This window comes from Prionailurus bengalensis, chromosome B2 (genome assembly GCF_016509475.1).
Source record: "Prionailurus bengalensis isolate Pbe53 chromosome B2, Fcat_Pben_1.1_paternal_pri, whole genome shotgun sequence".
Classification (NCBI taxonomy): Eukaryota; Metazoa; Chordata; class Mammalia; order Carnivora; family Felidae; genus Prionailurus; species Prionailurus bengalensis.
Window position 1 is genome coordinate 136,522,712 of NC_057349.1, and position 18,376 is coordinate 136,541,087.

General features: G+C 40.1%; 1 protein-coding gene across 1 annotated transcript in view; it reads left to right on the forward strand.

Moving 5' to 3' along the window:
• CCDC170 (coiled-coil domain containing 170) overlaps positions 1-18,376 on the forward strand; it is a 101,854-nt gene that overhangs the window by 26,171 nt on the left and 57,307 nt on the right. Inside the window, exon 2 of the mRNA XM_043592623.1 lies at positions 16,704-16,832. Coding sequence (XP_043448558.1) covers positions 16,704-16,832 — 129 coding nt within the window. The remainder of the gene's footprint in view (positions 1-16,703; positions 16,833-18,376) is intronic.

Genomic DNA, 18,376 nt, shown 5'->3' on the forward strand with positions numbered 1-18,376 from the left:
AGAAATTTTTATTCCAATTACTACTCCTGCCCTCATTCTCATCTTGTTTTATCTAGTGTGTTTAATAATTGTCTGTGCAATCAATTAAAAATTTTTATTATGAAAAAGAAACCATACTGATCTATTTTGGTACATTTCTTTATAGTACTGTTCCTATACATATATACTGTGTGCTTAAAAAAATTTATTATTAAGGTGTAGTTGACGCATAATGTTAGAATAGTTGCAGGTGTACAGCGTAGTTATTTGACAATTCTCAGTGCTCACCACAGTAAGTGGTGTCACCTTCTATCACATGCAATGTTGTTATAATATTATTGACTATTTTCCTTAGGCTGTACCTTTCATCTCTGTGACTTATTTATTTTATAACTGTAACTTTGTACTTCTTAATTCCTTTTACCTATTTCATCCATCCCCCTTCCTAGCTCCCCTCTGGCAGCCATCCGTTTGTTCTCTGCATTTAAAAGTCTGTTTGGTGTTTTGGTTGTTCAGGTGTTTGTTTTGTTTTTTAAATTCCACTTCGAAGTGAAATCATATCGTATTTGTCTCTGTCTGACTTATTTCACTTAGCATTATACCCTCTAGGTCCATCTGTGTTGTTGAAAATGGCAAAAATCTCACTATTTTTTATGGCTGAATAACATTCCCTCTCTCTCTCTCTCTCTCTCTCTCTCTCTCTCTCTCACACACACACACACACACACACACACACACACACACACACCCAAATCTTTATCCATTCATCTATTGGTGGACATTTAGGCTGCTTCCATATCTTGCCTCTTGTAAATGATTCTGCAATAAACACAGGGATGTGTATATCTTTTCAAATTAGTTTTTTCATTTTCTTTGCAAATATTGAACCACCCTTACACCCTAAGAATAAATCCCACTTGATTGTAGTGAGTGATTTTTTAATGTATTGTTGGATTCAGTTTGGTAATTTATCTGGTTTTGGTATCTGGGTAATGCTGGCCTCACAGAATGAATGTGGAAGCTTTCTTTTCCTCTTCTGTTTTTTTGGAATATTTTGAGAAAGATAGGTATTAACTTTTCTTTAAATGTTTGGCAGAATATGCCTGTGAAGCCATCTGTTCCTGGACTTTGGTTTGTTGGGAGTTTTTTGATTGCTGATTCAACTTCATTTCTGGTAACTGGTCTGTTCAAATTTTTTATTTCTTCTTGATTCAATTTTGGGAGGTTATATGTTTTTAAGAATTTATCCACTTCTTCTAGGCTGTCCAATTTGTTGGCATATAATTTTCATAATATTCTCTTGTAATCATTTGTATTTCTGTGGTGTTGGTTGTTATTTCTCCTCTTTCATTCCTGATTTTGTTTGAGTCCTCTCTCTCTCTCTCCCTCTCTCTCTCTCTCTCTCTCTCTCTCTCTCTGGTTCTCTCTCTCCCTTTTTTTGGATAAGTCTGGCTAAAGGTTTATCAATTTTGTTGATCTTTTCAAAGAACCAGCACCCAGTTTCATTGAATGTTTTTTTTTTTTTTTATTTTCTATTTAGTTTATTTCTGCTCTGATCTGTTTCCTTCTGTCTAGTCATTTTGTTTGTTCTTTTTCTAGCTCTTTTAAGTGTAAGATTAGATTGTTCATTTGAGATTTTTCTTGTTGAAGAAGAGGAAGGAAAGCTTCCACATTCATACTGTGAGGCCAGCATTACCTGGATATCAAAACCAGATAAATACGCTAAAAAAAAAAAAAAAAAGTGAGAGAATGACCTATATAAACTTCCCTCCTGAAACAGCTTTTACCACAACCCAAAGGTTTTCAACTGTTGTTCATCTTCATTTGTCTTGACATATTTTTTTGATTTCCTCTTTGATTTCTTGGTTGACCCACTGATTGTTTAGTATGTGATATTTTTTCTTGCATTTTTATTTTATTTTATTATTATTTTTAAAATATAATTTATTGCCAAACTGGCTAACATGCTGTGTGTAAAGTGTGCTGTTGCTTTTTGGGGCAGATTCCCATGGTTCATCGCTTACATACAACACCCAGTGCTCATCCCAGCAAGTGCCCTCCTCAGTGTCAGTAGCATGATATTTAACCTCCATGTATTTGTGCTCTTTCCAGATTTTTTCTTTTGGTTGATTTCTAGTTTCCTAGCCTTGTGGTTAGAAAAGATGAATGGTGACCTTGATCTTCTTGAATTTGCTGAGACTTGTTTTGTGGCCTAATATGTGATCTATTCTGGGGAATGTTCCATGTGCTCTTGAAAAGAATGTGTATTTACTCTGCTGTTTTAGGGTAGAATGTTATGAATATATTAGATCCATCTGGGCCAGTGTGTCATTCAAAGCCACCGTTTCTTTGTTGGTTTTCTGTTTGGATGATCTATTCATTGATGGGAGTGGGGTGTTAAAGTCTCCTACTATTATATTACTATCTATTAGTTCCTTTATGTTTGTTATTAGCTCCTTTATGTACTTGGGTGCTTCCATGTTGGGCGTATAAATTTTCACAATTGTTATATATTCTTGTTGCATTGTTCTCTTTATGATTATACAATGTCCTTCTTTTGTCTCTTGTTACAGTCTTTGTTTTAAAGTCTGTTTTGTCTGATGTCATTATTGCTCTCCTGGCTTTCTTTTCACTTCCATTTGCATGGTAAATGTTTTTTTGTCATTTCACTTTCAGTCTCCATTGTCTTTAGGTCTGAACTGAATCTCTTATAGGCAGCATATAGATGGGTCTTGCTTTCCTTTAATCCATTCTGTCACCTTATATTCTTTGACTGGATTGTTTAGTCCATTTACATTCAAAGTAATTATTGATAAGTAGGTACTTATTACCATTTTGTTATTTGTTTTTGTAGGCCTTCTTTGTTCCTTTCTTCTCTTGCCCTCTTCTCTCATGGTTTGCTGGCTTTCTTGGATTCCTTTCTCTTTATTTTTTGCATATCTATTATTGGTTTTTGATCTGTGGTTACCGTTAGGTTTATATATAACATGCATATAGCAGTTAAGTTGATGGTCGCTTAAGTTTGAACTCATTCTTCACTCCCATCCCCCCACATTTTAGGTATAGGGTGTCATACTTCGCTTCTTATTTTTACAGCTTTTGTGTTTCCTACTTTTCTTACTCCTCCTTCTACTCAAAGGGTACCCTTTAACATTTCTTGTAGGGCTGGTTAGTGATCATGAACTCCTTTAACTTTTGTTTGTCTGGGAACTCTTTGTCTCTCCTATTCTGAATGATGGCCTTGCTGGATAGAGTATGCTTGGCTGCAGGTTTTTTTCTTTCAGCACTTTGAATATATCATGCCATTTCCTTCTGGCCTGCAAATTCTCTGCTGAAAGATCAGCTAATAGCCTTATGGTGTTTCCCTTGTATGTAACTGTTTTCTTTTCTCTTGCTGCTTTTAAAAATCTCTCTTATCACTACTTTTTGCCATTTTAATTACTATGTGTCTTGGTGAGGACTTCTTTTGGTTGATATTGTTGGGGGTTCTTTGTGCCTCCTAGATCTGGATTTCTGTTTCCTTCCCCAGATTTGGGAAGTTTTTAACTATTATTTCTTCAAATAAATTTTCTGCCCCCTTTTCTCGCTCTTCTCCTTGTGGGATTCCTGTCATGTGAACGTTATTATGCTTGATGGTGTCACTGAGTTCCCTAAGACTATTTTCATGTTTTTAAGAATATATATATATATACACACACGTATATATTTTTGAGAGAGTGAGAATGTGAATGTGAACAGGGAAGGGCAGAGGGCGAGTGGTGGTGGTGGTGGGGGAGCAGGGAGAATCCCAAACTGGCTCCATGCTCAGTGTGGAGCTCGATGAGGGGCTCAGTTCCACAACCATGGGATTATGACCTGAGCCGAAATTGAGTCAGACACTCAACTAACTAAGCCACCCAGGTGCCTCTATTTTCATTTATTATTATTATTTTTTTCTCTCTTCTGTTCAGCTTGTTTACTTTCCATTACTCTGTCTTCCAGGTCCCTGACAGTTCTCCTTCCTCTAGTCTACTATTTATTCCATGCAGTGTGCTTTTAATTTCTGTTATTGAGTTCTTCATCTCTGACTGGTTCTTTTTTATGTTTTCAGTCTCTTTGTTAAGGGTCTCATTGAGATCCTTCACTCTTCTTTCAAGTCCAGTGCTAGTATCTTTATGACCATTACTTTAAATTCTTTATCAGGCATGTATCTTATCTCTGTTTTGTTTAGGTCTCTGTGATCTTATCCTGTTATGTCATTTGGAACATATTCCTCTGCCTCCTCATTTTGTCTAACTCTTTGTGTCTGTTTCTATGTGTTAGGAAAGTCAGCTACATCTCCTGCTCTTAAAAGTGGTGGCCTTATGAAGAAGCAGTCCTGTAGTGCCCTGTGGTGCAATTTCCCCTGTTTACCAGAACCTGGCGCTAACAGGGGTGTCTCCTATGTGTGCTGTGTATGCCCTTCTGTTGTGGCTGAGCCCCTTTTGCTTTTAGACCAGTCATCTTTGCCTATTGTGGTGGGCAGTGTGTGGTTTTTGTGGTGTTAGTTGGCCAGTCTGAAGTCACATTGAGCTTAAGTTGTCATACCAGGCATTTATCAGAGGTGCAGTAGCACTGAACTTCAGGAGAATGTGGAGGCAGGGTGCACACTACTGGCAAGGTCTGCACCAGCTGCTAGGACCGAGGCAGACTGGGTTGGAGGAGGTGGGTTCGCAGAAGCCTGCAGTGGCTGGATGTGTGGTGTTAGCAAGGTTTACACTGGGCATCTGTGGGAGGGGACCTGCAGGCCCCAGGACGGAGGCAGGCCTGGATCTGCAGGAAAACGTGTGGGCAGGGCACACCTTTAGCAAATTAGGTAGCTAGAGTGTTGGCCCAGGGATGGTTTCCGCAGGTGTTCCTGTGCTTATGGTGAGGCGTGGGGAGGAAAATGGTGACACCACTTCCTTTGTTCCTAGAGAAGTCTCCCAGTGATTCCTGCCCCACTAGCACATACTCTGAAATTAGTAAACAAATCTCCCTTCCGTATACCCCAGGCGTTTTTTAAATTCCTGCTTCCATGCTGTATCTCCGCAGGGGTTATTTGTTGTGCTGTCTCTTTAAGGGCAGGGACTCAGTTTCCTTTTGTGCTCCTGGCTCTCCTACAGCCTGCTGATTTTTAAAGTTCCAAGTTTTTAAAGTTCCAGGTTTTAAACCCCATCGATTGTAAGAAATTGTGAAATTTGGCCCCTCTGGTTTTCAAAGCCAAATGTTATGGGGATTCGTCTTCCCCATGTAGGCTCCCTCATGTGAGAGTCTGTTTCTCCCCCCCTCTCTGCACCTATGGTATCCCTTCCTTCTGGGGACAGTCCTGCAGGTCTCTTTACTCCTGATTTCTGTGCTTCCTGTCCTCTTCCATGTGACCTCTTCCCTACAGTTAACTGTGGAGAATCTGTTCAGTTAGTCTTTGGGTGATTTTCTGGGTTATTTACACTGATGTGACTGTTATCTACTTGTATTCATGGGATGAGGTGAGTGTAGGGTCCTCCTACTCTGCCATGCTCCCCAGAAGTTGAATTAATGAATAAGAGTGACATCCGAGAGGCAAAAGATTGGAAAATAATGTAAAAATAATCAGCTTTTCCACAAAACTTGATTTTGTGTAGAAATGTCTTCGCTAAAACTTTTCCCACAACTGCTAAGATGCAGATACTCAGATTTGTTTCCTGGATTCCACACCCTTCACACTATGCCCTGCAGGCACCAGTGAGACCCAGAGACCAAATCCACATATGCAAAGAAAGAAAAGCAGGAGGACCAGGAAAGTCCCTCAAATTAGGGAGAAGAACTGACGAGTGGTCAAAAATTGACTGGAGCATTGATTATGCTGGAGGAATGCAATGCGCAAAACTTAATTTATGCACTGTAAATTAGGGAAGAAACCACTTGGTGAAAAGAAGTTGGAGAGTAGGGGAAAGGGTCTTAGAAGGGATTGCTTACTGGGACAGCACTGGAAGCTTGAAGAGTGGGGAGAGAGAGACACAGAGAGAGAGAGAGACAGAGAGAGTCTGCTGGAAGCATCCCATACTGGGAGAGCCTCAGTCACACACTTGTGCGCTAGAGCGTGGAATAATGCTGGAAAAAAAAAGGAAAGATTGGTTATGGGAGAGGGAGATAGGAATGGATTAGGAGCTTTTGTGTGTCAGAGGTAGGCAGTGATTTTCTTCTCATTTTTTTGTCCGTGGGATAATAAGACAACTAAATATCATAGTAGCAAGACTGGCCCAAGACACTGTCCCCAGGTCAGATAATTGGGCACATTGGGTACTAAATTATGAATAAGCTTATCTCTTCTCTATGCCATTGAGCTTTGAAACCACCCTTTTTTCTGAAAAGACTGTGAGCCACCCTGTGAGGCAATTTCGATCATTATCATAATAATATCGGTAGTAGCATCAAATAATATGTAGTCGGCTTTCTAAAATTAATATAAAATTGCTTCCTGAGAGATACCTAATAACTTAGATTGTCCTCATGTGAGGACAAATGGGTGAATTTTTAATCTTGCCACTTTGAATAGGGTAAAATTAGTTTTTTGAAAGTGAAGATTATTTAATACTTATAGAAGAAGTTGAAGAATTTTCACAAAATTTTGCTCATTACGCAAAGGCTTAATTAAGAGAGCAAACCCCCTGAAGTGTCTGCTGTCACATGGGTTGAGTCGTCTGTGCTGTCTAGAGTGGCTTCTCTGTGCTCACGTTCCTCATAAAGACACTTGATAGTAGGGTTGGTGATTTTTGTCTGTCCTTGTCCTCGCTCCTTTTTTTCTTTCTTAATTTAAGGGGGAGACATTTATTCTGATTATGAAAGTAATATGTGGTCATCGTCAAGGATTTGGATAATATGGAAATACAGAATAAGGAAAATAACAGCTGGTTCTATAACTAAAAGATAACTACAGTTAACATTTTCTTTCCAATATTTTTCTTTTCTTTAAATTATATTTAATTGTGCAAAGAGTGCATAGATACACCCCTCTTGAAAAAAACAAACCATTGCGTTCTCTTCACCCCCAGCTCTAATTCTTGTGTTACCTCCAGAGGTTAAGTACCGTATTGTTATTGAGGTGATGTGTATGCTCTCAGACCACTTTCTTTTTTTTCCCTGTAAATATATTTATAGAAAATACATAGTATATTCCCCCCTTTATATGTTTTATGAAAAAGAGTATCAAGCCATGGATCTACACTCTCTTATTTTTTATTCAACAATATATCTTAGAGATAATATTACGTTCAAACATACATAGCTCATACTGTGTGTTGCACCATATGTAAATGCCTTGTTTTTTTTTTAATAAATGTTGTAAATCTTTATTTATTTTTGAGAGAGAGAGAGAGAGAGCGAGCAGGGGAGGGGCAGAGAGAGAGAGGGAGACACAGAATCTGAAGCAGGCTCCAGGCTCTGAGCTGTCAACACAGAGCCCGACACGGGGCTTGAACTCATGGACCGTGAGATCGTGACCTGGGCTGAAGTTGGACACTCAATTGACTGAGCCACCCAGGTGCCCCTGGAAATGCCTTGTTTTAGTGATTGCCCTGTCAATGGGAATTTATATGGTTTCAGCCCTCCTCCCTTCCCTTTTTTCTATCACAAATAATGGTATAATGAATATCCTTATACATATTTTTATGTACATGTATGAGCATTTTTCCTGTGGAGAGAATAGAGCTGCTGGGCCTGATGGTATTTGCCTTTAATAGATGTAATACATTGATTTTAATACAGTGAAACTAGTGAGACTATCAAAAGGGTTTAACCGTTTCGTATTCCTGGCAGCTACATATGAAGATAACCCTTTCCTCATATTTTGCTAACACTTGACATTATCAAACCTTTTATTGTTTCCAAACCGATATCCCAAAAATCGTGTGTCTTTGCTTTAAGTCTTATTTCCCTGATTGTTATGGATGTTGGAGCATCTTTTCATGTATTTTTTGGCCATTTGTATTTCTCTTAATGAGAATTCTCGATTTATATACATACTCATTTTTATTGTCGTGATTTTCTTATTAATTTGTAGATGTTCAAAATATTCTAAGTTTTAATCCTTTGTTTGATATACATGAAACAATTTCTTTCAGTCTGGTGTTTAGTGATCTATACCTCTAGGTTTTTGTACATGACTGGGATGAAACTGTATGTGTAACTTTACATTTTGTCTTTTTCACTAAAAATTATATTGCATTTTACCCTATCATTAAAGATTCTCCAGCGACATGATTTTTAATGACTGAATATAACTGTATTGTGTGAATATAGCATTTTATTTTTCTTCTTTTCTTCATGTTAACACACTTCTGTTCTAGAGCTCTAATTGTTTCTGTGATTTTGTTGTTGAGTATTTTTGGAAAATTTTGCTAATGACTGTTTCTCTGAATATATTTGTATTTAATCTTTGGGTGTATTTCCATTTATTTAGATGAGATTGTAAGAAGGCAACTCACTGGGGCAAATAGTATTAATTTAAATTTCATTGATACATACTGCCAGTTTTTTTCCGGAAAATTTGTGCCAGCTTATCTTTCTGTGAGCAGTGTATAACATGTATTTCTCACAGAACTCTTTCACTCCTTTTTTTTTTTTAGAACTATCTCATAGTACACTTGATTAAGTATTTTTAACATGTCAATATTAAAGATCAGAAATAATAGCTAACTGATAGTATAATTTGTATTTAATTGATGACCAGTGAAGTAGTATACTTCTCATTTATAAGTCATTTCTAGTTCTTCTGTTAATTGTTAGTTCTTTTATATGGTTTTTCTCTAGGGTATTTTTTGTAGTTGTTGTTGTTGTTGTTGTTGTTGTTGTTGTTGTTGTTGTTTTGTAGAGTGAGAGTACATGAGCAGGGGAAGGGCAGAGGGAGAGGGAGGGAAAATCTTAAGTAGGCTCCTTGCCCAGCTCAGAGCCTGATGCGGGGCTTGAAACCGTGAGATCATGACTGAGCCATCCAGGCACCCCTAATGTATAGAAGTTTTAAGGTTTTGTTGTCATATGTGAGTTTTTTTTCTTTGATATTCTTTCATTGCTTCTATGCTTTGAAAATCCTTCTCCAGATAGATATGTATAAATTTATATAATACTTTTTATGGTTGCATTTTTAATATTCAGTGCTTCAAGCCTATCTTTTATTTTTAAAAAATTTTTTAAATGTTTATTTTTGAGAGAGAGAGAGAGCCCAAGTGGGGGAGGGACAGAGAGAGACACACACACGCATAGAATCTGAAGCAGGCTGCAGGCTCCGAGCTGTCAGCACAGAGCCTGATGCGGGGCTTGAACTCACGAACTGTGAGATCATGACCTGGGCTGAAGTCAGACGCTTAACCCCCACTTAGGTGCCTTCTTTCTTTCTTCCTTCCTTCCTTCCTTCTTTCCTTTTCTTTCTTTCTTTCTTTCTTTCTTTCTTTCTTTCTTTCTTTCTTTCTCTTTCTTTCTTTTCTTTTCTTTTCTCTTCTTTTCTTTTCTTTCTCTCTCTCTCTTTCTTTCTTTCTTTCTGTCTTTTCTTTCTTTTCTTTCTTTCTTTTCTTTTCTTTCTTTTCTTTTCTTTCTTTTCTTTCTTTCCTTCCTTCCTTCCTTCCTTCTTTCCTTTTCTTTCTTTCTTTCTTTCTTTCTTTCTTTCTTTCTTTCTCTCTTTTTCTTTCTTTCTTTCTTTCTTTCTTTCTTTCTTTCTTTCTTTCTTTCTTTCCTTCTGTCTTTTCTTTCTTTTCTTTCTTTCTTTTCTTTTCTTTATTTTCTTTTCTTTTCTTTCTTTTTCTTTCCTTCCTTCCTTCCTTCCTCCTTCCTTCCTCCCTCCCTCCCTCCCTCCTTTCTTTCTTTCTTTCTTTCTTTCTTTCTTTCTTTCTTTCTTTCTTTCTTTCTTTTTCTTTCGGCTTCACACTGGATGCAGAGCCCAACATAGGGTTTGAACTCATGACCCTGAGGTCAAGAACTGAGCTGAGATTAAGAGTTGGACACTTAACCTACTGAGCCACCCAGGCGCCCCTAGCTTCACTATTTATTAACCAATATTTCCGCCCTCCCCGCCCCCCACTATTTATAATGCCTCTTTTTTTATACCCTAAATTCTTCTAAGCACAGAGACTAAAGACTGTTCCTGGCGTTTCTATGGATCTTTCTGTTGATTTCCTGCTGGATATCACATTGTTTTAATTAGATTTTTTTTTTCAAAATGAGAATTTTTAACAGGGCATTTTTTTCCTAATGCCTCTAAGACCATTTAGTTAAAAAAAAAAACGAAACAAACAAACAAACAAACAAACAAACAAACAAAAAACCTGTCTAGGTAGGTGCTTCTAGTTTAAAAGTGGTGGCATGCAGATAGCATTTCTCGCTTCTATTCCTGGAAATTAGCCACAAGTGACAAAGAAAGTGAGAAACAAGTTCCACTTTCGGTACATCCAGGAGATGGCTGGAATCTTGTAACATGAAGTAGGCGGCAGGCCTTTCCAAAGCAGCAGGGGTTGAGGGGAGGGGCGGGGGGAGCACTGGGAGCATCGCTGCAGAGGGTAGGAAGAGCTGGGAAAGCCTATTTTGCCAAGGTGAGTGGCTGACTCAGAGGAGTCAAGTGGAAATCTCTTGTTTGCAAGAGAGGATGGAGGTGTGTGGACCGGCCGCTGGAGCTTCTCTGCACCTGCTGGGTTTCCAAAAAGTAGGAGCGGGAGGGCCAAATACAAATCACGCCAGGAGCCAGATTTGTAGGCAGCTGCAGAGCAGGGGGCGCATGGAGAGTCTGCATAGTGATAAGCCCTCTGGTTGCCTCTGTGCGCAGGCTGGAATGAAAGATGGGTCTAATGCAGTTATACACAAATCCTGTGTCGTAGGGAAACTCCTTATTGTCTAGAACGTGACACTACATTCCCATCCCTGTATGCACACAGACCTCTTCCACAGGCAGCCCAGCAAGCACTCACCTTCTAATGAGCAATCAAAAAGGAAACAACACAGGAGTTATTTAAAGATAGAGCAACATCCCTGGGCACCTGGGTGGCTCAGTCGGTGAAGCCTCCGCTCTCTTGGTTTGGCTCAGGTTGTGATCTCAAGGTTTGAGAGACAGAGCCCCACATCAGGCTCCATGCTGAGGGTGGAGACTGCTTGGGATTCTCTCTCCCTCCCTCTCTGCCCCTTTTCTGCTCCCTCACACGCGCTCTCTCTCTCTCAGAATAAATAAGCAAACATTAAAAAATATGTTAAAAAACATATGACAAGATTCCTGCTCCCCAGATATGATAGATGAAGAATACCTACCAGAAGACTGTTGCTATGATGGGAAGAGATGTGACGAAACATTCATCATGCATAGAACAATTGAGTAAAGCCAACACGTACCGGAAACATGTTCAGAAAGCAGAGATTCAGGACTTCAAGAAAGATGCAGCAAACAAGGAGAGGAGATCTGACTCTTGATGTCAGCTCAGGTCATGATCCCAGGGTCATGGATGGAGCCCCGCCATGGGCCCTGTGTTGGGCTCCCTGCTCGCTGTGGAACCTGCTTGGGATTCTCTCTCTCCCTCTTCCTTTCCTCCTCCCCTAGCTTGTGTGCTTTCTCTCTCTCTCAAAAAAATAAAAATAAAAAATTAGAAGTTGTGAGGGAGGGACGAGAGGGGCAAGGAAGAGAAGATATGCTGTTATCATGAATTAGCTGATGTTAAAGGTATTATTTAAAGTTATAGTTATAAATTCAAAACTAGAACAAAGATACAAACCTTCCCGGTTATCAGACAAAACAAAGCAAAGCAAACAGATTTGTGGTGAAGGATTTTGAAAGAGCGATAAAAACAAGAAGCATAACATAAAAGAATGCGGCAGAACTAAGACCAAACTTATCTGTCACGTTAACACATGTAAAGTAGAGTCATCCAAGCTGGGGAAAAAGAATGTTAGGATCGATCACAAAGCCAAAACTAACCTTATTACATATGAGACATCTCAAACGAAGTGATCCAGAAAGGTTGAAAATAAAAATGGGGAACAAACGTGTATGTAGGCAAATGCAAACAAAAAGAAATCAGGGATCACGGTCTCATTATCAGAAAAGGCTGGATTCAGAACAAGAGAGGAGTAAGTGAAATGAGTAATGGCCTGTTACGATGCTGTATGGTACAATTTGCAATGAAGATCACGTTCTGAATCTTTGCGCCAACTCAGCACCAGTGTTCCTGAGGCAAGAGAACAAGAGCTACAAGGTAATAGAGAATTACGGTAGTAATGGGAAGTTAGACTCAGCTCATGACAGAGTAAAGGATAGAAATGAGGCTAGGCTCAAAAACCTAAAAACAGAACTACCCTACGAGGCAGCAGTTGCATTGCTAGGCATTTATCCACGGGATACAGGTGTGCTGTTTCGAAGGGACACATGCACCCGCATGTTTATAGCAGCACTATCAGCAACAGCCAAAGTATGGGAAGAGCCCAAATGTCCATCGATGGATGAATGGATAAAGAGGATGTGGTATAGATATACAATGGAGTATTACTCGGCGATCAAAAAGAATGAAGTCTTGCCATTTGCAACTACGTGGATGGAACTGGAGGGTATTATGCTAAGTGAAATTAGAGAAAGACAAAAATCACATGACTTCACTCATATGAGGACTTTAAGAGACAAGACAGATGAACATAAGGGAAGGGAAATAAAAATAACATAAACACAGGGAGGGGGACAAAGCAGAAGAGACTCATAAATATGGAGAACAAACTGAGGGTTACTGGAGGGGTTGTGGGAGGGGGGATGGGCTAAATGGGTAAGGGGCACTAAGGAATCTCCTGAAATCATTGTTGCACTAGATGCTAACTAATTTGATGTAAATTTTAAAAAATAAAAAAATAAAAAAAGAAATGAGGCTGGGCTAGGAGTGCCCAATGAAAATAATGAGTAAGGTAGATCTATCTAATTGATAGATGTTGAGCTCCAAGCCCCAAAGATAGAAAAGGCACCCTCTTTTCAAGTACCCATAAGACTTTCATAAAATTGAGCATTCACAAAACCTCAATAAATTCCCTGAAGTAGAAATAACATAGACAAGGATGATGGGGGGAAAATAGTTAATGGCTCATATACCAAAGCACTTTCCGGTCCGAACAGACCCAATCCAGAGTGGACGCTGGTCCACCACACTGGGGTACGCCAGCGAGCATCAGCCCAGAATGCAATCGATGTGCTCTGAACGCAGTGTCGTAAAGTAGAAAACCATCACAAACCCAGAAAATAAAGAGCCATGACAACAGCCAAGCTCTTGACTCAGATGAAAGAAGTATTCCAAACCAAACAGGAGGTATATAGGAGACGGCTATGAACACTGCATAAGGATCTATATAGGGTGACTTCAGGGCTAAGAGGGAAGAGCTTAGTCATAAAGAAATACATTCACGTATTCTTCTTTCAGCTTTTGCATGGTCTCTCCATGCCCCTGTCGTCCTCTCATGCTACTGCCATTCATTTCTTCTCAGTCAAGCTCTCTCAGAGCGTCTTGAAGGAATGGCTTTCTGTGGCACACTTCAGAGTCTTCTTAGCACAGAGGTGTTTCTAGGGCTCAAGTGGGTTCTCCAGGGTTTTCTCTCCAGGGGGTGGGGTGAGGGGAGGGAGGGAGAGAGAGAGAGAGAGAGAGAGAATATATACATGAAGATTTATGATAAGGGATTGGTTTGTGCATAATGGAGGCTGAGATATCTCAAGATCTGCAGTCAGCATGCCGGAGATCCAGGAGAGCTGGAGTAAGCCCCTATCTGAGTCTCAGTCCAAAGGTAGGGGAAGACTGGTGTCCCAGCTTGAAGACAGTCTGACAGAGAATCCTTACTCAGCCTCTTTGTTCTATTCAGGCCTTCAGAGGATTGGATGAGACCCACCCGCGCTGGGGAGGGCAATCCGCTTTAGTCTTCTACTGATTCAAATGCTAACCTCACCAGGAACACTCTCACAGACATAACCAGAATATATTGAACGAAGTATCTGGAAGCCCTGTGGCCCAGTCAAGCTGACATATAAAATTAATCATCACAGCTACCAAGACATAAAAGAATTCCCGAACAAATGGGAAAAAAAAGGACTTCTGTTGGAAGACTCCATATTTAAAAGTTGTCAGTACTCCTTATTTGTAAAATTAACTCGATCCCAATAAAAATGCCAACAGGATTTTTGGGAATTTGATAAGCTGATTCTAAATTTCACACGGCAGAAGGCATAAGTTAGAGTAGCCAGGAATATTCTGAAAAAGAATAGTGCCGATGTGGCACTAACATATGTGAATGAGCTCAGAGCTGCCTGTCAAGGCACTGTTCTTAAGTTGCTCTTGTCCTGCAGCCTCACTGCCTTTGCTCAAATTGTGGACCACACAGAGCACGATCCTGCCACAGGACCTTTGCTGAGACTTCTGGCTATTTGAATGATGTGTGTTGCACCTGCTTCCATACCTCCTGCTATTTCTTTCTTTCTTTAATGTATTGAGAGCACACATTGTGTGAGGGAGGACAGAGGGAGAAGGAGAGAGAGAATCTTAAGCAGGCTCCGTGCCCAGTGTGGAGCCCCACTCAGGGCTCGATCTCATGACCCTGAGATCATGACCTGAGCTGATATCAAGAACTGGCGCTTAACCAGCTGAGTCACCCAGGCGCCCCCTCTTGCCTATTTAATGCCTACTCAATCATCACTTCTTTAGGGAAATCTTTCTTTCCCTCTTCTCTGATCATATGTCAGTTTCCTTTGTTTTCTGCTTCTTTCTTTCCTTGCTTGTATTTCAGTTTGTAATTATATAATCATTATTAAGGATGTCTGGTAAATGCTCTTTTTTCTTAGTAGGCTGTAAGCTCAGTGCCTGACCTTGAGTAAGTTTTCAGTAAATATGTGTTGGTGAATAATCTCCAGTCTGCTTGATTTAAAGGGTGATTTAAACCCAACAATTGTCTTCTAAACTCAATAATCAGGAGTCTGCCTGGTGTGGGTCCCGTTCCAGTATCAGAGGTAATGAGATCTTAATGGGTTGTTTCTTTCACCCGTGCACATTTGAAGATGTAAATGCTTTTTGATAGTGTTCTGCGTTAGAGGGTAACCTCCTAAAATGAAGGGCCATACCTAAAATGGTCTTGCGTGCCTTTTAATATTATGTCCAGTGGACACTATGTGTTCATAAGAAGGAGGTAAGAAGGAGGTATGTCCTTCATAAGAAGGACATTATGGAATGATTACATCATTTACTGAAAAAGGATGTTAGTCATTGAAAGAAAGAATCATAGCTATCGAAGAACTTATTTTCCTAATGAATTTTATAAAACGGTGTGCTGTACGTATCCTGGTTCAAACCACTCATAAGGGACCAAAGGTCCTCATGTGGCCTATTTTAGAAAATACTGCTGTGGTGGTTATTGCTGTGGGTAAGTTACTTCTGAATATTAAGTGAGGCTGAACAGGATGTGGTTCTCTTATTAGATCTAGTTAAACATTTTACGCTTTCTCCCCAGAAGTACATACCTACCATCTTCTTGGATATGTTGTGATTGGCAAACACTGGCTGTTACTAAGTGCACTGGAGGTTTTGTTTGGCATTTTGTGGATCGAAACACACCAGTCATGACAACGCTTGTTACACAGTGAAGGGCTTTGAGATGACTTTTGCATTCATGAATATTTCCAAACAGTAGTCTTTGGCAGTTCAGTAGCTGGGCAGCCATAAGCCAGTTTTACTAGTGTGTCCCCTGAGGCCTCTCAGATAATTCCAGGAAACCCTCCTTTATGTGACTCCTTTCGTATTTCTTCAAAAATGAATGGCTCTCCTGTATGTCTTTCACAAAGACCACAGGCCCTGGAAACTTCACAGAGGTGGGCAGAGGTATCCATCCAAGCTCAGGAATAATTCTGAGTAAGACAGAAACAGAAGCAGAGGTTACAGACTATGACCCACAGGCCAAACCCATCAAATCTGCTCTGCAGATGTGTTTATTTGGATCACATGGTGTATCTTTTTTAAACATTTAAATTAGTTGCCAAGTTGCAAAAACTGGGAATTTTTACTTCAAAAAGTCTGGATATATGACTTGCTTGAAAAACTGGAAAAAATTTGGCCACTTTGGGATCCACATTTCTGCACTAGCAGCCATCAGCGGAGCTGAGTCTCCACAGAGACTCCCCAGGCACTGCCGTGCGATCACCGATGTTCTGCATTCATCTGAGTCACCATCGTGACCTTGAGATAGGCTGTGAGGTTGAGAATAAGTGGCATCGTGAATAATTACGAAGGGGACCGTCTTTTACTTTTAACTCACATGATCTCATTGATAAACACATGGCACACTTTATTCAAAAGATGAGATGAATTGATGATTTTTGTTACCTGGAAACGTAAGGACAATGAAAACTCCCTCTTTGCTGTGGACCTTGTCACACTGCGTCTCTTCTGACAGTTCTTTATGGACTCTGTCAGTTCTGGAAAGAGGTCAAATAGCATTTGACTTGGGTGGAAGGAAGCCTTCTAAAGTGGCAAAGGCCAGTTCTTAAATGCCATCCTGGGGGAGCACATCATTCGTTCCTGGGCTGCCTCCCGCCTCCTTCGGAATTTTGAGAATGAAATGATCTGGATGAGACACTTCCCTGCACAGCATTTTCGAGATGTTTGGACCACAAAGAATGCTCTGTGTTTAATCATGTTTTTTTACAGCTGCACAGAAAAGACTGTTTAAAACTCTTCTTTATATTTTCTCTTTTGGGGGAACCCTGTCAGGAGATTTACGACCGTGTCTTGGAAGTCCCGGTCACTAGGGACCAGTTACACCACTATCGGAATGTGGCCGAAAGTGCTCGAAGTGACCTTGCTGCAACTTTGGTCAAATTTGAATGTGCTCAGTCTGAGGTAAGATTATGCATCTTCATGACTCGGAAGTGGGCCATTTTAGTTTCTTATTGAGTGAGGCAGAGTGTAGAGGTGATTAGAAATAGGCTAGGATGGGCTGCTTGGGTGGCTCAGTCAAGAGCGTCTGACTCTTGACTTTGGCTCAGGTCATGATCTCATGGTTTGTGGGATCGAGTCCCATGTTAGGCTCTGTGCTGACAGCGTGGAGCCTGCTAAGGATTCTGTCTCTCCTTCCCTCTCCGCCCCCATGCCCCTGCTTGTGCATGCTCTCTCTCTCTCTCTCAAAATAAAGAAAGAAACTTTAGGAAACAAGAAGAGGGGGGATACAGCTTTACAACTTTCGGCGAAGGTTATACTTATTCCGTTATGGTGCACCTACTCCCCTTGTAGGGAATTCCTGAAAGGTTATGCATTTGCCGTGGTGCAAAGCGAGGTGACATGGGCTGCATTCTGGATGTCAGAGGGGCTTCACAGCCTTGAGAGACTTGGGGACACCTGATGGCTTTGGTTGAAGCTGCCTTGGCTTTGGGGCATTTTTGGCATCTTACTGAATATGTTCCTTTAATGTGGACTGTTTGCAATCTGGAGCTCTTAGGATGGAATTCTGGATTCCTGGGATAGTGGTAGTTCTGACTGGCTGGGGAGATTCTAGGATGATGATTGGGATCCATCTACCCTCCTGGCTGAATCTGGTCGATTATGGAGTTTCTTGAGAGAGTCTCTCTAGGTCCGTTCTGTTCATAGCCTGGTGGCCCTGAGGGAGTCTTAGGCTTCCCTGGGAGATAACTAGTGTTTTCACTAGGCTGCTGGGACCCCACCGAGAGATGATTTGATACCTTGTATGTGTGTGAAAAATTGTATGCATGTATACTCCCGGTTCCAAATCAGTACATGCATTCATAAAGTTTTCTTGGGGGGGGCCTGACATCCTATTAGGGCACAGACATCGTTCAGTATTTTGATGGCACAGAATTCATAAGTTAAAATGTTTCTTTTGTATATATCTTGTAAAGATTTTTCTTTTCTTCCATATTTTTCTTGGAAATATTATTATTATTATTATTTTATTTTATTGCCCACAATAAGGATCTAGAAGGCAAGTGGAAGAAATACAGTGATATGTCAAATAGTCTGTATCTACTTAGGAACCACTTGTGGCCATGAAATTACAAGTATTTTAAGTTTCTTGTTTCATTGTCTGTCAGCAGCAATAGCAGCAACACAGATTTAGAAAATGAATTACCATTGCAAAATATTTTATTGCTTTTTGCAAAAAAAACACCACAAATGTCTCTTGAGTGGCACGGAATCACCCCCAAGACATTGCTGCAATGGTTTTGAAAGAGACATAGTATGAAGTCCATTCTTTAGGCAATAATTTCTCATCTGGTGATACAGACGCAAATAGCAAAAAAGGAAAATAAAAGTTGGATTAGGTCATGTACAAACGTGTGAGATTTGAAATTATGGTTTTGGGTTTCTTTATTTTTTTAAATTAAAAAAAATTTGTTTAATGTTTACTTATATTTGAGAGAGAGAGGTAG